Here is a 21,575-nt window from a genome sequence, read left to right as displayed (position 1 = left end):
TACTGCGCTGTATTTTTTTTATTTTGGAATTTAAATTCTCTTTGACTTTATGTTCTATAAAAAAAAAATACAAAAAATACATGACGTTTTCTTGGAGTATGTTAAATTTTATAAGTAGAATTTTTGGTAAAAAAAATTTGAACCTCAAAATTGGAAAAAAATTGATTTGAGAATTTAAATTATTCATAATTTTTACACGGAAAGAAATTTACGGTAACAATTACAATATATTATGGGATGATTCGAATATCGTATGGTAACTGGTTTTTTCTTAATATCGACTATAGCAAAAAATTATGGTAATAATTCCTATGCCATTATGGTCATGGTCATTATACTACTATAGTAATCGTTACCATATGTGATTGTAATGATTCCAGTAGTTTATAGTGAAAGTTACTATAATATTATAGTAATGTTCACCATAGTATTATGGTAATAATTATCATGATGTGATTGTATTGGTAACTATAAAATTTGGGACCATATACCATAGTAGCATGGTAGTTATTAACATAATATCATGGAAATATTTCACATATATTCCGAAAGTGGTTACTACTATGGTAAACGTTATTATATATTATGGTAATTATTCTGATAAATTATTGCAATGGTCACCACAATATTATGGTATGCATTACCATAGAAGTCTGGTAATAATTACCACAGTAGTATGGTAATAATTACCACAATAGTATGGTAATAATTGTGATAGTATAATGGTAATAATAACGACAGTATTCTGGTAGTAATTATCATAGTAATATTGTAATAATTACCATAGCAGTATGGTAATAATTACCACAGTATTATAATAATAATTGTGATAGTATAATGGGAATAATAACGACAGTATTCTGGTAATAATTTTCATAGTAATATTGTAATAATTACCATAGTAGTATGGTAACAATTACCACAGTAGTATGGTAATAATTGCCAAAGTATTATGGTAATAATAATGACAGTATCTTGGTAATAATTATCATAGTAGTATTGTAATAATTACTATAGTGGTATTTTAATAATTACCATAATAGTATTGTAATAATTACCATATTAGTATGGTCATTATTACCACAGTAGTATGGTAATAATTGCCAAAGTATTATGCTAATAATAATGACAGTACTTTGGTAATAATTATCATAGTAATAATTACCATAGTACTATGGTAATAATTACCACGGTAGTATGGTAATTATTGCCATAGTATCATGGTAATAATAACGAAAATATTGTGGTAATAACTATCATAGTAGTATTGTAATAATTACCATATTAGTATGGTAATAATTACCATAGGAGTATGGTAATAATTACCATAGGAGTATGGTAATAATTACCATAGTAGTATGGTAATAATTATCGTAACATTTAGAAATGTCTCATAGTATTAGACTCATAATGACAATATTACGGTAATGATTACTACACTATCATAGTATCGTTACCATAATATTACGGTAACTATTACCATAATATTTTACAAATATGATGGAAAGGGTTATCAAAATAAATAGGGTTTTTTACCATACTCACTTAGGAACCGTTCCCATATGGATATAAGATTTACTACTATGGGAATTGTTCTAATGAGTATTGTAATCATTACCGTGTTTCAATTACCATACGATTTAGAAACTTTCACCATATTTATAGGAATCGGTTCCATAGTTCTGTTAACTCCCAGACATTATGGGCGTATATCCCATAATTTCAAGTAATTATTACCGTAATGTAATGTATTGAGATTTCTCAAACGTACTAGGGACGGTTACCATAATTTTCTTTCCGTGTATGTAACAAATTTAATTTTCCATAAAAATGTCATTACCGCCAGTTTAGCAAAATAATTTTTTTAGTTACAGTTGAAAAGTAATTAAAAAAAAAACATTTAAATTAAAAAAATTAAGATCCATTCGCTAGTAAAATTTTTTCAAAAATTTTCTTATGCTCAAAAAATAGATTATAAATTTACATTCACTGAAATAAATATATTAAACTATTATTTATTTTTCATATATTTTTTTTACATGTTACATTAATTATTTATAGAATATAATCGTAGAAAGTCAATTTTTAATTGACTTCAATAATTAGAAATAAAATATTTTTATGTATTTACATAACAAATAGAGTAGCTTAGTCCGTAGAGTGTGAGAAAAAAAAATTTTTGTTTACGAGTGTGTATTTTATCCATAAAAATTACTATTATTATTATTAATAAAGTGTTTAAAAACTAGAGTAATTAGAATAGAATAATTTTTAAAAATTAGTTTAAAAAAAAATTCGCGTAGACTAGAGTTTAATTTAAAATTTTAAGAAAAAATAAAACAACTTATTGGTATTATTACTATTAATATAATTACTGTTTGTAGATTAGGACGCATCCATAATGAATCTAAAAATTTTTTTCAGTCATTAACAAAATAACTCATTGAATACTTGACTTGCAATAACAACTAACAGTGGTAACAATGTGTTGCTTCGCATCCAAAAGTTATCTCAGCATAAATTTATTGTGTCAGATAAACCCTGGCCCTTATGAACGTCCTAAAATATCTGGAGTCAGTGCTATCGCTCGGTCAAGTGTAATAGTTTAGAATAGAAGAGGACCAAGTAAGAGAGGGAGAGAGAGAGTGAAGATTGAACTTGGCCAATAGCAGTCCAAGTTTTCCCATCGGATTTCAACCAACCTTATCCTCGATCGCTTTTACGTCAGCTGGAAATTTACTCGAAATAGATGAACTCTTGGCCTACATCCCTATGCGTTCTGTCTTTGTACCTAGTCCTTTTTACGTGCAAAATTTTTTAGCTCAAAAATTTAATTTCATTTATTCAGCATTTTTTTTTCTTTTATAATTTTTTATTCGTCGAAATTAGGAGTAGTAATTTTTGGAAATGTCTAAATGCATCGTGACGTCAGTGACTATATTATTAATGAAATTAATGCAATCAATTACAAGTGTTTATTTCAGTCATACAACAGTTTCTATTTTTGAAATCTTGTCTGGCCGAAGCTGTCTGCATTTACTCTCATGGCTGATTAATAACGACTATTTCTACTCTGTCTGAGTTTATATATGTCTACTAAAGGTTATCTAGACAACACCCGTATGAAAATAACATATATGGTCAAAATACATGTGAAAATATATGATAAATATAGAAATTGTATATGGCCAATTTAACTATATTTTCTGATATATTTTTTTTTGTACTAGAAAATATAATATTCATCATATACGAGTCCGTATATATTTAGCATATATAAAATATATATGTCAATCATATACAAAAAATATATTTTTATCATATATGAAAATATGTATCCTTGTCATATACGAAAACTATATTTTTATCATACATAAAAATATATATTTCTATCATATACGAAAAATATATTCTGATCATATATAAAAACATATATTTATATTGTGTATGGAAAAAAAAACTTTCTTATTCGTATGACCAACTCCAGTTAAATTAGATATAAATTTGAATATACTCTTTAAATTGCAGTTAAAATTTTCAAAATTGTCCCGTATGAAAATAACATATATGGTCAAAATATATGTAAAAATATATGATAAATATCAGAAAATACATGTGGCCAATTTAACTATAATTTCTGATATATTTTTTTTTTATACTAAAAAATATAATATTCATCATATACGAGTCCGCATATATTTAGCATATATAAAATATATATGTCAATCATATACAAAAAATATATTTTTATCATATATGAAAATATATATCCTTGTCATATACGAAAACTATATTTTTATCATACATAAAAATATATATTTCTATCATATAAGAAAAATATATTTTGATCATATATAAAAACATATATTCATGTTGTGTATGGAAAAAAAAACTTTCTTATTCGTATGACCAACTCCAATTAAATTAGATCTAAATTTTAATATACTCTTTAAATTGCAGTTAAAATTTTCAAAATTAGTTAATTTGATGCGAATATATATATACCCATATTCATATACATACACTGAATAAAATATATGCTTAAATATAACAAAGAAAATATATGGTGCCATATATAATATAAATTATATGCTACCATATATTTCATTTCATATAAAAATTTTATATTTTTTGAATATAAAAGGAAATATATCAATACAATATACTATAAGGTAAATGTAAATGTATATATAGCTTAATATAAAAAACATATAAGTTACATATATGGAATACATATATTTACTACTATATATATTTTATATTAAATCGGCCAAAATCTCTATATGATTTTTTATAATATACAATATAATATATCATATATTTTTTTGTCGCAAATATATATGATTTTATATATTTTAACCATATATTGTTTTTTCATACGGGCACTCATGAGTCCAGAAAAAAAACGGTAGCATCAAAACTTGCAAAATAAATTTTTCAGATGGAAAATAATAATTAAATTGTCTGTTTATACTTCTCCGGTGCATTTACTGATAAGGAGATTGATGACAAAAAAAAATTATAAAATTGGCATTACCTAGTTTCGTTTTTTTGTCACGTTGTCCCTTTACAGGCTTATCCAAAACCTTAAAAGACTTACGGTGAGAAAAGTTACTGTCGTAATCCCCTTTTATTCGAGTAGTTGGTAGTTGGTGCGAGCCTGTATATAGTGTCCTTATCCCGAAACGATTCTTGTACGACGGCCACGTGGTTCGTTCCGACAAGACCGTTCACCCTCGAGAGATTTTATTCCTTGATAACCGACTAGATTTTTATTATCATTATTATTGTTATTATTTTTTACTTTATTTCCTTATCAATCCTAACCTGGACTTGCTGAAAAATCGCTGTAATAATATATATATATATTTTTTTTTTGTTTTATTTATTGACTTATTTTCTGATATGATATTTTTATTTTAAATTTATGATTTTTATTTATTTTATTTGTTGTTGTTTGTGACTGTCAGGAGTGCCGGCGATTTACTACCACGGGACAGGGGGTGAGAACGCGGGCCGCGTATACTCAGAGACAATGCAACATGTACAACGGAGTGCACTGAGCAAGAAATGTATGAAGTTCGCTGCAATTATTATTTAAACGATTACTAGTTTTATTTATTTTTTTTTTTTTAATTTACTAAAAAAAATTATTGAAACTAAACTGAGGGTACGATCCTATTTGAATGCTTTCATATATATATGCACTGTAAAAAAAATCGGTGTATGCCCCGCTATCCTGTTAAAGTAACATCAGTAGTATTAAAGTTTTTCTGGTGTTAAAAAAGTGGTTTTATTTTTGAAGTATCAGAATTTGAATTGTATTTTAGAAAGATAAAAAAAATTTGTTTTTGTTTCAAAAATTAATGATACGACAGATTTACCAATTTATGGAGAAATCTAAAGAATATTTTTCCACAATGAAATGATATTGTATAGAATATCGGAAACAGATTTTTATGATTCGATCTCTTCACTGTAAAAAAAGAATCGTATGAGTCCACGCTATCCCAGTGTTAAGGTGATCGGTGCTAAATTTAATCTCGAAAACGGTGTTAAAATAACGGTAACGGTATTAGAATTTATCCCAGTGTTAAAAAAAGTGTTTTTTCCCGTATTAGAAGTCGAATTGTATTTCGAATGCAAAAAAAAATTTTTATTGGAGAAATCCAAAGACTATTTGTCCACAATTACATCTCAGAGTTAGTGTACAAAATATGGAAACAGATTTTTATGATTCGCAGTCTCTTTGCAAACTAAATCAGCGAGAAATATAACATGAAATTTTTATAAAATGATCGATGATTAATTTATCATTTTTAAATCAATTATTACTTTATGGAAAACTTCAGAGTTATCATACAAATAATTATAATATTTTTTCTAAATATTTAATTCGATAAGTGATGAAAAATTAATGCGATTTTCAGTTTAGTAAAAATGATATTTTTTTTTTTATATATAATAAAACTTTTATTATCTCAATTAACGATAATTTCGTAATTTTAACGAGTGCTATTATTTTCCGTTTTGTAGATCTTGATACCCTTATACTCTTACCCATACCCATAAGAAAAAACATGTATCCAGAAATATTTGCCGGCAATATAGCATTCATACTACAATACTGAAGATATAAGCCACATATATACTATTTTTCCAGGATATATATTTTTTCGTACGGGTAACTCCTTATGTACACCATTTTAACACCAGTTAAATAATACCACTACATCGATCTTAGTTGATTTTAACACCACACAGGTGTTAAAGTAAGTCAATTTTACGACCGATTTTTTACAGTGTATTCATTACGAAAAAAATTTACTATTTTTATTTTCAAAAAAATAGTTCAGTTGTATTTTTTGCCATCTCTGTCACTGCATATGCTCATTAAAGTGGGTTGAAAAAAAACTTTTTTTTTGTTTTTTTTAGCATGGGGGTAGAATTTGTACCTTATAAAAAAAAAAAATTTTTCAAGAAAAAAAAAAAATTTTTACTCAACATTTTGAAGTGGCCCACTCGTTTTTTAAATAAATAATTGATTAAACGGGGTAGTTCCAACGAAAAAATTTTTTTTTTACCCAAAATCTGGAAAACATCTAATAATTGTCAAATGTGATTTTTTTTTACTTCACTTTCATTTTAATTCAAAAGAAAATGCTTTTCATTTTTTGAATTTTTTACTTAAATTACAAAAATAATAGGAAAAAAATTTTTTCAACTCCTGACTTTCAATTAGCTTTCAATGGGACACCCTACATATTCTAGAACACCATGTAATTTTTTTCGTTGGGACTACCCCGTTTGATCAATTATTTATTTTAAAAACGATTGGGCCACTTCAAAATGTTGAGTAAAAAATTTTTTTTTTCTATAAGGTACAAATTCTACCCCCATGCTAAGAAAAACAAAAAAAAGTTTTTTTTCAACCCACCCTAATGCTCATATAAACAAATTATTTATTCAATTATAAATGATACGGTTCAAAATTAAAAATTCACAAATTTAAATGGGAGAGTACCCCGAAAATCCGCCCTCACTTTTATTAATTTAAATACTAAGATCTAATAACAATAAATAAAAAAAAATGGAATCATAGCTTATCAGCGACGTTAAATCGCGTCGCATTTCATACATTTCTGGCACGTCGGTTCTCATATCTGACTCGTACCGTCACGTCCAAATAATTAAAAGTCAATATAACTCTATACACTACCACGAAGCAACACATTGGACTTGTTAAATTATAAATGGAACTCTCTCTTCCAATAATATTTAACAAATATATTTAATTTAGAGTATTGTTATCACAGCAATTTGTCTGTTAAAAAGTCAAATATTCAGCGTGACGACACGAATAAGAGAGTCGATAAAACATAAAATAATAAATAAAATAAACATGAAAATAATGAAAGCCGCGATAATTATCGATCAGTTGTCAATAAAAATTTTGTGTTTCAGTGGATCTTACCAACGGACAACTCACACCAAACAACAACACGCCTTTGCTAACGCAAGCTCTTTCTGGTACGTTATTAAAAATAAAATCTCACGCGTTCCTGTTGAAAATAATATATTTATATAAAACATCCAACCACGATACGAAAATATATATGTACACGGAAAGAAAATTATGGGAAGTTTTCCTATGCATTATGGGAATGGTTCCAATAATGGTATGGGAATAGTAACTATACTACTATAGGAATGGTTCCCATATATTATGGGAACCATCCCCATAATAGTATGAGAATAGTTCCCATACCATTATGGGAATAGTTCCCATAATGATATGGGAATGGTTCCGATATTGGTATAGGAACTATTCCTATAATATTATGGGAACTATTCCCATAATGGTATACGAACCATTCCAATTGCATTATGGGAATCATTCCCATAATATTATGAGAATAGTTCCTATACTATTATAGGAACCATTCCCATAATATTATGGGAATGGTTCCTATAATATTATAGAAAGTATTCCTATAAATTATAGGAACCATTCCTATAATTATAGGAACCATTCCTATAGTGTTATGGGTATCATTCCCATAATTATAGGAACTATTCCTATAATTATGGGAAACATTCCTATAATTATAGGAACCGCTCCCATAATTTATGGTCGTAATTCCTATGATGGTATAGGAAAAAATTTCACAAAATTATGGGAACCGCTGCCATAATTTTCTTTCCGTGTATACATTTTATAAACAATTTTATTTATTTAAACGTATGTGGAACAAAGCCTTGAGCAAACTTTCTTTATTTTTATTTTATATAAAAAAAATAATCTCTTTCACTTTTCCACGGTCTTTGTTCTGTTTCCCCGCAGAGGAGAGCGCGATATATATCCGAGCACCCTGCCGCTCGCAATCTCCTCTCAAATAAATCAAACTTTTGAATCGCGTCCACCCACGCGCCCTACGGCCATCCCAACCCACTAGACCAAACTTTGTAACCGTTTGCTATTGTCGAGAGTTTAAAAGCTGAATGGGTTTTTAGATTGTACGCTGCACGTTCGGTTTGTCATCATACCAAATCTCTCTCTCTCTCTTCTTCTTCTGCTTCTTCTTCTACTGCCGCTTCATCTTTTTTATCGCTACTTTTCCTAGAACTTTTAAATTCTTCTCCACTCCAATCCGCGTTATAAATCCTCATCTTGAAAGAATCGAAAAAACTTTTCCTCGCTAAAATAAATTCATTGCGGCTACTGGCCATTAAAAATCCTCTATTAGCTATTATTTTGAATCTCATTTACGCACTCGCGGGCTTATAGCTATTGGTTTCTTAGATTTTTTTTATAAATTCCCAAGTGTCTTAGATTAAATTTATATGAATTAAATGAGATAAAATATTTAAAAGAAATTTATTTGAAAAAAAATTCCGAGATCAATGCATGGATTTTTATTTTCTCGTAACTGAACTAATCAAGTTGATTTAATTAAATTTTTCTAAGGGGCCGTTCATAAAATACGTTCGCACTTATGGGGGTGTAAATTTACCACAGTAAACTAGTAATTGAACTACTTTGTGGACATCGTATCGACAAATGGAGTAGCATAAATGACACTGTATAAGATTAATCTCTACTGCAGTAGTTCTGTTTACTATTCGACTGGGGTAAAAATTTGTAGGCTCAGTAACTACTCAATGTAGTATGGAAAGCTCGTCCTGTGGTTTCTTTAACCGCACAATTTTATAAGAATTTGTTGGTATCACTATTTTTGGAGTACACAATATCACATAATTTTTACAATCTACTCCAATGTGGAGTAAAATGACTGACAAACGAAAACGACAGCGCCACCTTCAACTTTTTTACCCCACTGTGTGGTTGTACTAGCTCCACAATTGTACTTATAATTATTACATCTTTAAATGTATCAATTATAACCTTTAAAATTACGCGCTTGTATTTTATATCAACAAAAATTAAATATTCAATGAAACTGTGTTAGTAATACAAGAATTAATTTGCCATAAAGATAATTCAAAATGAAAAATAAATATCATGACGTATAGAAAAAAAAATGTACTTTAAAAATTTAGTGCGTGTGACATTTCGAATTAATTATTTACAAATCCATTTTAATATATTTAAAAACTCTTTGTGCGAACAATATGATATAAATTTAAAAATTTTTAAAACTTTTTAAATACCATGATAAATAATAAATATCAATTAATATATATTTAATAAATAAATTAAGGATAAAAAATTATAAACTATGATGTGGGGTAGTAAGAACCACAGCTGTCATTTACCAAGGAGTTGTTTTAACCAACGACAGTAGTAGATGTTACTACAGTTTGTGTACCACAGTAGGCTAGTAGTCATTACTAAATGTGTAGTGATCCTATATATTACTAGTCAGTGTAGTATATGTCCCCGATTGTGGTAAATTCAACTACACCTTTTTTTACGTATGACATTCGCAGATCAAACAATTTTTCAAATTTTTCTATCGGTTTCTTTTAAATTTTATTTTTCTTGTTATATAAATATTTCTATGTCTATATTTCTGTCATAGTGGGTGGGGGGAGGGATCTATAATTTGTGACAAAATATTGACAGGAGTATCGCATAAAATTTGACATAGCGTGGCGAAAGGGGGGGGGGGGGGGATTATAGAAGTCAAATTTTGCGTGACATATTTCATGAATGGCCCCTAAGACAAACATTTAATTTTTTTTCTGTTAATGGAAACAATAAAAAAAAAATGAAATAGAAGTAAGAGAAAATTGTAAAGGAAGAATTATTTACAGTGATGAACAACTACCAAGCAGCACAAGCCGGGTTTCAGCCAGCCTCACCACACGGGGCCGGAGGTCACGGTGGGCCCCAGGGCCGATCATTTCCTGCGGCCAACTCACCCGGGCCAATAGACATGTACAGTTCGAGCGCAGCAGCCGCAGTGGCAGCCGCAGCCGCGGACTCAGCAGTCGCCAGCTACGTACAGGCCGCAGCTAGTCCACAGCCCCCTACAACCGCGTTTCCCGCGATCGCAGTATCTCGCGCCCCGCTCAACTACAGTCCCGTAAGTTTGAAACCTAAGACCCCACAAATAAAAAATAAAACAAAAAAATGACAAATAAATTCCATGCTGCTGATTACTGGTAAAACAATAAATTTATTGACTAACATTACTAACTGTACTAGTCTGTGTTGTGTGACGAATTATTTGACAGACATTTTGTAAATGTATTGGTTTTTATTTTTTGTGGCTTCATCTCGTAAAATCCATCGAGACGGTTCTGATTTATTTGTCGTGTTTCAGGGTCCTCTGATACCGGCGGCGTTCACTAATGGCTACCATTGAGCCTTGTTAAGACAACAAGTACGTAATCATAATCACCCTGTGGGAATTATTTTTAAGCCTTCTATTGTCAGAGAGACAAAATTCTGTCTCAACATACTTACATCACGAGTACTTGTGCCGTATTAATTATTACTGACAAAATAATCCGCTTTTTTTTTTTTTTTTTTTTTTTTTACCAACTATATAACATTTAATATTTTAGTTAACAAATTTTGTTTTAATTTTTGAAAATATTCAATGACTTTTAATTTTCATAACGATATTAAAATTTTATTAATTAATTTAAAAAAAAAATTCAAACCTTAATTGAAAAAAAGGAAAATTTCGCTGAGATGTAGAATTTAAAAAAAATTTATTATCAACTGTAAGTAATTTTTTTTTTTAAATTTATATCTCAGCAAAATTGCCATTTTTGAAATTAATGCTGTCATTTTTTTTTAATTAATCGATAAAATTTTGATACGCTGACAGTTGAAAATTATTTCAAATTTTTAAAAAATGGCGGGCAATGTCTGAGAATGGCCTTAAATTATTACGGCAAAAAATACTTGATAATTCTAACCTCACAATTTGTCAAAATTATTTTCCAAATTTTTATTTACTTTTTTTAAATAAAATTAATAAAATTATGAATTATTTAACTTAATTCACTTTTATTTTATACAAAAAAAATTAATTAATATTATTTTAGTTGATTGTTTTTTTATAAGAGTAAAGTAAAACTTTGAAGTGGCTAAAAAAAAATCCTAACCTCAGAAATTACCATTAATTATGATAGCAATCCGATAAAAAATGACTAAAATGAATCTTAAATTTCAGGATGGACGAGAGGGCAACGCGCTATTCCATCATTAACGGCACGAGAAATGTGAACGCCTTGTAAATTTGTGAGCTGGCTTCTGGACGACTGGAATAAATTTTTATTTAATTATACCATATAATTATAATTATCTATCACTATTATTATTATTATTATTATTATTATTATTATTATTAATTAATATAATTACAATAACAATTAAAATGATAATTAAAATACAATTATTATTTATACATTATATATAAAAAAAATATATATATGTATATATAAATATATACATAAATGTATATTAATATCGATACTAACAATTAATATTAATATTGGGATGACTAAAAAAAAATTTTTCGGATCCGCGCTCACAATCAAGCACGAGGCGAATCCGCGGACGAGTTATCGACCCGCAATAATAATATACCTAAGAAAAAATATGAAAAAAAAATGCTCGGTTCGTCCAGAAGCAAATTGATCCAATTTACAAAAAATAAACTAATTAAAATAATTAAAAAAAAGTACAGGCACTATACACTACACACAGGCGACACGGGGACACAGATTGACACAGATTGACCGAGACTGCATTAAAATTAATTATTTATTAATAAACATCAACAATAACAATAATAATAATAATAATTAATAATAAATAAATAATTAAAAGGTTGGATAAACAACGCGCACGCCCATTCTCGACATTTATTATTATTATAATGAATTTAAATAATTAATTAATAAATGCTAATTAACGTAAGTCTATACAGTATATGAATATATAAATATATATATAAATAAATAAATATATGATAATTAATTGATGATTAATAGCGTAATCTTTAAGATTCACTTATCATTACTATTATTATTATTATTATTATTATTATTATTATTATTATTATTATTATTATTATTTTATTTTTTCCATTATTTTTGATTAATTTATATTAATAATAAATTAACTAATTAATGATAATAATTAAACTATTAATTGAAAAAATTTTTAAAAAAGCGCGCGTTGTATAAATTTGAATTTCGCGCGCAAATGAAACGATTTAGAAGTAATAAAAATATTAATAGTAATAATAATAATAATAATAATAAATGTGTGTTGCAATATTTGTTTCTTCCACGTGCGATTTATTGAGACGGTAATGATAATTAATTTTAAACGATAACGCAAAAGCTTTAGGGCCGTTGGTTTTTTAATTCCCATTGCGGTCTAAAAAATACGATTGTTTACTATAATAAAAGAATATAATAACTAATGAGGATATTAAATAATTATTAATTGAAAAATATACATATATATATATATGCCCGTGGGCAAGTAAGATACAAGATTAATTAATGGTAATTGGTTTCAAAAAATAGCTCGAGCGGCCACGGGTTGAGGCCTCGTCTTCCTGTTTTATGGACTTTATTTATGGAGAGTATTTTCTTAATTTCATTATTTTCTACAGAAATTGGTTATAAAAGATTTCTAATTAATAAAATTTTTATTAATGGGTTGATATTCGATAATTAATGAGTTTTTTTAGTAAAGAGAATATTTACTTCACTTAATTATGGAATTTCCAACAGGAAATTTTTTTTTTTAAATTATGATCCGTTTTGAAGGATGGATTCTAACTGAGATTAAACAGCGATTTAATAAATATGAGATAAACAATTTGTTTATATAAATATATGTGCAGTAGCCAATGACGGAAAAGGCCAATTAATAAGAAATTTACTGTAAAAAAAAAAAACAAAGATTTCATTCTCCTAAAAAATCTCAGTCTCATAATTTTGTAAATTAATTTGAAATTTATTTGTAATCAAAACTCTACACTGTAAAAATCAGGAGTGAATACGAAGAGAATTAAATAAATGAACATCTCCGCATTTACTCCAGACTTAATCCGCGTTCACTCCGAAAAATTTTTACAATGTAAAAAATTATATGATTTTAATATGATCCTGAAGTTTGCAGACAATTAACAATTTTCGGATTTTTTTATCAAGTTTAATAAAAAAAAAAAAAAAATACATATGTCGAAAATTAAAAAAACTACAGGTGCAATTTTTCGAAATATTTTTTTTTTTCTAATTTATCTCTTTTAAAGAAATTCCAAAATTATTAGACGGCTAATTTCATGATCTCGAAGTTAGCAAACAATGAATAATTTTTGGAATTTTTTTTTCTACTAATTAATTACAAAAAAAAAAAAAAAAAAATAAAAAAATGCACATGTAGAAAATTAAAAAAACTACAGGTGCAATGTTTCAAAATATTTTTTTTTTAATAATTTATCTTTTTTAAAAAAATTCCAAAATTATTAGACGGCTAATTTCATGATCCCGAAGTTAACAGACAATGAATAATTTTTGGAATTTTTTTTTATACTAATTAATTACAAAAAAAAAAAAAATTCAAAAATGCACATGTAGAAAATTAAAAAAACTACAGGTGCAATTTTTCAAAATATTTTTTTTTTAATAATTTATCTCTTTAAAAAAAATTCAAAAGTTATTAGACGGCTAATTTCATGATCTCGAAGTTAACAGACAATGAATAATTTTTGGATTTTTATTTTTAACAAATCAATTAAAAAAAAAAAAATGCACATGTAGAAAATTAAAAAAACTACAGGTGAAAATTTTCAAAATATTTTTTTTTAATAATTTATCTCTTTAAAAAAAATTCAAAACTTATTAGACGTCGGATAAATTATGATTTTAAATTTGGCCGACGACTACTAATTTTTAAATTCTTAAAAAACAATAAATAAAAAAAAAAAAATATTCCAAATAATTGCACTCATAGATGATTCAATTTTCTCCACATGCATATTTTTATTTATTTTTTTTTTTTTTGTAATTAAGTAGTAGAAAAAAAAATTCAAAAAATTCTTAATTATCTGCTATCTTCAGAATCATGATAAATTCAGTATCATATTTTAATAAGATCATACTCTCATAATAAGCCCACAATATTTATTTCATTTATATGATTTATTAAAATATTCTATTAAAATATAAATTAAAAAAAAACATCTTATAAAATAACTTCTACTGAAATAGAATATAAAATAATTACTAAGCAGTGGGTCGAGTGAACGAAATAAATTTATTGATTTAAAAAAGACGGCACGTAAATAAATAAGAGGTTGCTTTGAACCAAAGTATAAAAATATAAATTGATTCGATTTAAATTTATATATATAAATATATGTATTAAAATTACCAAGTCTTATTTTAAAAATGTAATCCAAATTACACGTTAATAATTTATAAAAATTATAAATAATAAATTAATCCGTTAAATTATATTCAATTAAACAGGGTAAAATTTTTGATTAGTTTATTTATTTTTAAAAAATTGATGAATAAATTAAAAATATATAAAATTAATCCGAACACTTGTTTTGTGATAACAACGAGAAAACTATCAGTTTGTATGAATTTTGTATGATGTATTTTTCGTGGCGTGTGTGCCTGACCTACGCAATTGGTGTCAATTCATATGAATCTAGCAATACTCGATTAATGTCTCATGAATATGCGATTTATTTATGATGAAGAGTTTTTGGATAAAATAAAATAAAAAATTTTTAAAAATAATAAAATATAATGCTTATGTATAATTATTATTACTTATAATAAATAATAAATAATAAATAATAATATTAATATTAATAATAATATAATTAATTAATTAATTAAAATACTATTAACGTCTTTATATATAAATAATAATTATAAAGCACTCGAGGTCGTAATAAGCCCATGAAAAATCCACTTGACAAATTTATTAACAATACAAATTGATAGTACGCTCGAAAGCGTTTATTATATTAATTAATTAATTGATTGATTAATTAATGAACCTCAGCTTACGTGTCTTTTTTAAATAAAATGGAAAATTCTTTTGAAAATTTAGTAATTAATTTTTATTTTTTGTTTGTAATAAATTTTTTTTTTTTTATTCATTGTAATATTTTATAAATTTTCGACAGTAAAAATGAATCACCACTACAAGGGTATAACACCAGCTCAAAGAATGTAATTTTTAAAAAAACTAATTAAATTATTAATTAAATATTAGATTAACGAATATTAAAAAAAATTAATTAAAAACTAATTATTAAATTTATGATAAATAAGAAATATTATTGAGCAGAATTTTTCGCGCGGCAGCTGGAGATAAATTCAAATTATTTAAAATATTTAATTTCAATAAATTTATCCATTTTTATGATTTTCATTCAATAAAAATGGTAACTTTTCGGTTAATACTTTGTGCTCTGTATTAATTTTATTTTTGGACTTTTCTCAATTTCTCTTGTGGTTGATAAATAACAAAGGGTATATGCTATAAATAAATGTTATTTTTCGTAACACTAGTTTATAAGTATACAAGATCTCATTGGGTTTAAGTAAAAGGTGCTGATTAATCTTTCATGGAAAATTAAGTATCGGGTCTGATTATTTGGACGCGGAAAATGTCTGATGTGCGCGTGATTTTTAATACTTATTTATTCATAAATTAAAAGTTGTTGGTTTATAAATTATCTTTATTGAAAAGATTGTGGCTCTGGTTTTAAATATCATTGAGGCACAAAGAAGACGCGGGAAAGTTTAAAATCTCTACTTGAAGATGTTTTTGGAAATTTAAATGTTGGGTAGTTTGCTGAAGAGTTGAGGCTCGGAAAGAAAAGATTTAACACAATTTATTTTATTTTTTTTCTATTTTCGTTTTCCAACTGTCAGTCATGAGGAAAAAATGTCGGCTTGAATCGATCGAAAGCTTAAAGTTTAAGCTTTTAAATGAGAGTGCGTGAGCTATGTACGATTTTTTGTTACCGAGTTGTGATAATTTTTAGCAACAGTCGTCTTTTTCGCTTAGTCATTCAATAAGACGGAAGCAGATTGACGCAGGGTAATTTTAGAAAAAAAAATTTAAGCTTAAACAATAAGTTTTCGAGTTTATTTATTCCACTAAATTAAAATTAATTTCTGCAAGACAGAGCTACGAGAATCAGTTGAAGTTATCCTTAAATTGGTTTTGAGTTTATCCGTCAATCTTAAAAAAATTTTTAGTTATTTAATTACCATGGGTTTAGAAAGTTGACATTTTGAGCCTTCGAATGACATTTTTATTTCTGTATACTTACAACCTTCTTTTGAATAGTAAAAAAAAATTATACTGGAAATCGACCCGAGTTAGCCACAAAAAATCCAAATAATTTCTACCCCCAGACCCGATACTATTTTTTCCCTAGATTAAATTTCCATGAGCTTCAAAAGAATGATTTATTCCTTAACAAAAGCGTAAATTCGTAAACAAACGTCGTCAGCAAATAAAATATTCCGCTTAATAAATTTGAAAAACATAAAAAAATATCTGAATACGTTAACAAGTTGACAAACTCATCCGCAAAATAATTAAAGTCCAAATCAGTAAATCCTTTGTTTCTCCGAACGACAGCTGCCGCGGCTTTAAAAAACTCACCGACAGTTACCAGTAAAAATAATAAAAATAATAAACGCAATAATAAAAATATTGCCGTCGTATGTCGCTAAAACATCCACTTTCATAATAAATACATTTATTTAATAACAAAAGTAATTATAAATATAAATAAAACTACATGCTTTAATTTATACAGAAAATAATAATAATAATAATAATAATAATAATAATAATAATAATAATAATAATAATAATAATAATAATAATAATAATAATAATAATAATAATAATAATAATAATAATGATAATAATAAGAATAATAAAGAAAACTATAAATAAATAAATAAACATTTGTATATTTATTATTAATGTTCACGTAAATGTTTATAAAAACAAATGTCACTTATGTGTGCTATATATACATAACTATTCCCGAAGCAATATCGTAATTATTGAAACAATAAATTTGATATGACATGTGTTTTTGAATACACTCGGGATTAGATAAAACAATTAAATAAAATAAATAACAAATACTTTGTGCTCATTAGAAAATGGTGAATGTTATATATTAATGTATCATTAAATGTCATTGTTTCAACTACACATCACTTAATGTATTTATTAATTAATTGTCATCAAAATAATTAATTAGGAAAAAAAAAATTTTTTTTATTTTTTTCAGAATTTATGACAATTAGTTAATAATTAAAATAAAATCACCAATTGCTTATTAAAAAAAAAATTAAATTAAATTTACAAAATCGAATCTCACTTATTGTTCACGTGTTTAATTATCAATGTAATTGCTTAATTAAAAAAAATTAAAAAAGCGTCAATTTAGATTAAAAAGAGAAAAAAATTATAGTTTGTCGACGATTGAAAATGAACAACAAATAATAATAAATAATAAATAATACTAATAATAATAATAATAATAATAATAATAAATAATATTAATACTAATGATAAATAATAATAATAATAATAATAATAAATAATTATAATAATAAATAATAATAATAATAATAATAATAATAATAATAATAATAATAATAATAAATATTTAATTAAAATGTAAATTAAGTAATTTCTCCTCGGACAATTTGGGACTCCGTGGTTTGCTCCCAATCTAAGAAATCATCCCCAAAAAAAATTGAAAAAAAAAAAAAAAAAATAATAAAAATTCAAAAAAACTAAAAAAATATATAAACAAAAGTAAAAAAAAATAATAATAATAATAACGATAATAAATAAGCAAAGCAACAAAAAAATGTACGAACGAGTAATCGAGTCTTTGAAAGCTATAATTAAAAAAAAAAAAAAATGCGGAGAGTGAGTGCGTGTGTGTTGACAGAAATAAATTAGCGCGTAATGTGGAATGGATTGTAGCTAGATAGGCAATTTTTGACCATTATTATTGATTAAATAAAAATTAATTAAGGCCATGATGGCAGAAAAAAATTAAAACGATCAGTATACGATCGCACGATTATTTTATTTCACTTGTTTTATTTTTTGTTAATTATTGTTTTTTAAAAAATCTATATAAATATATATAAATAATAAATAATAATTATTGTCAAAACTTGGTTATTATTTTATAATGATTATATAATTAATAAAATTAAATAATTAATTAATTTATATATTAATTGATTATTAATATTAATAATAATAATAAATAATAACGATAATTAATCCTATATTAAACTTTTATTGTAAATCTATTTAAGCAATTCTTTCACGTCCCTCATTCTCGTGTGTACGAGACGTGAAATATGTATATAAAAATATATATTATTATTATTATTATATTTGCGCCCGCGCACATACACACTCAAAATATAAGACACGGGATTATTTAAATAAATAAATAAATTTATTCAATTAATTTATAAAATACATTCAAATTTGGCGCGATTTTAAAGCCAACACTTTTTCTTATAAAAAGAAACAAATTTTATTGTTTATTAATTAATTAATCAATTAATCAAAGACAGTGTACGCAGTCTTTTTGAAACGATGAGTTTTTTTTATTATTAAATACCAGCGATAATTAAAATTTCCATACTTTTATATGTCGACAAAATGGCGGCAGCTACAAAATGGTGACGCGCCAAAATGGCGGTCACAGAACCTTAAAATTTTTTTTTCTTCTTAATAATTTAACAAAACTTAACCTATTGCAGTAATTAAATTTCAAAAAAATAATTTATATATTTAATTAAATACTATAATTAATTTTATCAATAATTAATTAATTAATTAAACTCAAAGTTTCCGAAAGACGGCACTACTTTTTAAAAAATATAATTATTTTATACACATAATTATTTACTCTTTAGCGTTACACAAACGGCGTAATTATTGATATATTAATATATATAAATATATATATAAATATAAAAAAAAAATAATAATATTAATAAAATGTCTAAAATTGAATAAAAATTTTTTGGATATGATTAAAAAATAAGAATAATTGTTTAAAAATGAGTAAAAAAAAAATAATAAGTTTATTTATACATAAACCAAAGCAATATAACGTAATAATTGTATATAAGCTTAAGTGTCACACGTATTTGCGAATGTTTTTGATGATTTACGTTGAAACATACACACAGACACACAATTATATAAATTTATTATTGTAATTATAAATTATAATTATAATTAAAAAAAAACATTTATTGACTAACAATAATAAATAAAATTATGAATTAATTAATAATAAATAATTAATTAAATAAAGTGTGTAGTATGTATATTTTGAATTAAAATACACGCGCTTTCAATTCAATGTAATAAACAAATGAGCAATAATTAGCTCATTTAATATTATTAATAATAATAATAATAATAACAAAATATGTACTTTCACTTCTATTCGTATTTAAAATTGTTAACAATGGAATACAAAATGTTTTAAAAAATACTTAACCATTTTTTTATTTACACATCTTCTTTATCTTTATCATTAATTATTAATTATTAATTAATAATCATTATTATTATTTTACTATTAATTAAAAAAAAAAAATTACCCACAGTTTTTATTTTATTTCTTAAGCTCTAAGATCAACGCGGACTAGTTCGAATCCCGTATTTTTTTTTTTGCTAAAAAAAAACCTGAGTCGATAAAGAAATTGCGGGAAGAAAAATAGTCAAGAGTCAATTTGTCGTGACTTGGGATAAAAAGTAAATATAAAAAGTATGAATGAGTGTACGAGTGTAAAAGAGTTTTAAAAAAACTAAAAAATAAATAATAAATAAAATAAATGAGTTTTAAAAATTGATAGACGGTTTAAGACGGCGAGGGAAAACCTGCAATATAACAAGCAATAAATAATCCACTCTTAATCTTTTTCCATGTATAAATAAACAATTATGTGGATGCTTAATTAACGAGATTTATTTATTAAAGCAAAATAATAATAATTAAAAAAAAAAAATAAATAACAATTTTACATATTCTTACTAATCGCAAAGAAACAATACAAATAAATATAATTAATAACGTCTAGTGACATATTTAATTATACGATTATGTATTTGAATATATAAATAATAATATTATTATTATTATTAAAATACAGAAGCAACAAAAGCTAACAGAAGTTACTCTATCTAAGTACGTACAGTTTCAATTTTAATACATACACTAAACGATAATAATGACATTTAATTTTTAAGGTATATAAGATATATATGATGATGATTTATAATTATAATGTACAGAATATTTATGAAAAAAAAAACTTAGGCCTAATTTTGACAGGAGAGTCTTTTTAAATTTTCTTATTATTTTATTTATTAAATTTTTAATTTTCAAAATCATTAATTTTTATTTTTTTTTTTTTTACTAATTAATTTGATAATTAAATTAAATGTTATCACTTATTGTTATGATGGCTCTCTAATCAAAACGGCTGATGGATGTTTTGTGATAAAAAAAAACAAAACTATTGGTCCAGAAAGAGGAAAATAATCTGACATTAAATAGAGATAAAATGTCTGTAAGATCGAGCAAGCGAGTTTTTGGAAAAACCCGCGATTTAAAACGGATATGAAGGGCCGATAAATTTTATTAATTGTGTATGTATACAGATAAATATTGCGATTATAAATAAACCATAAAAAAAGGTAAAAAAAAATAAATAAATAAATGACATTTAAAATATTGTACCCCTGTACATATAAATATATATTGAATAATGCAATTACGATATGAATTATTATTATATATATATATATACATATATACATACATATATGTGTATGAATATAATGAATTCATATAACGTTTTATTAATACATTGTTTTAAATAATTAACTGAATAATTATGATTGCGATGACGATTATTATTAATTAATTATTATCATCATTATAATATATTATTAATATTTAAGAAAAGGTTCACAACGTGCCGTGTGTATGTGGGAATAAAATATATAATATAATGGACATTGT

At 25.2% G+C, this 21,575-nt stretch overlaps 1 protein-coding gene across 6 annotated transcripts in view; it reads left to right on the top strand.

Annotated features, from left to right (window-relative positions):
* Nucleotides 1–20,964, top strand: part of LOC130665690 (RNA-binding protein Musashi homolog Rbp6) — a 531,909-nt gene extending 510,945 nt beyond the window's left edge. For 3 of the 6 annotated variants that reach the window (XM_057466188.1, XM_057466187.1, XM_057466193.1), the window contains 5 exons: nucleotides 4,971–5,072; nucleotides 7,465–7,530; nucleotides 10,279–10,550; nucleotides 10,791–10,850; nucleotides 11,652–20,964. In XM_057466188.1, the coding sequence (XP_057322171.1) occupies nucleotides 4,971–5,072; nucleotides 7,465–7,530; nucleotides 10,279–10,550; nucleotides 10,791–10,832 (482 nt within the window). In that variant the 3' untranslated portion in view covers nucleotides 10,833–10,850; nucleotides 11,652–20,964. The remainder of the gene's footprint in view (nucleotides 1–4,970; nucleotides 5,073–7,464; nucleotides 7,531–10,278; nucleotides 10,551–10,790; nucleotides 10,851–11,651) is intronic. The other 3 variants (XM_057466190.1, XM_057466189.1, XM_057466191.1) reach the window with 2 other exon arrangements.
* The last annotated feature ends 611 nt before the right edge of the window (nucleotides 20,965–21,575 follow it).

Source organism: Microplitis mediator, chromosome 3 (assembly GCF_029852145.1).
Source record: "Microplitis mediator isolate UGA2020A chromosome 3, iyMicMedi2.1, whole genome shotgun sequence".
Classification (NCBI taxonomy): Eukaryota; Metazoa; Arthropoda; class Insecta; order Hymenoptera; family Braconidae; genus Microplitis; species Microplitis mediator.
Note: the sequence above shows the minus strand (reverse complement) of the source record. Positions and strands in the feature narration are given on the sequence as shown.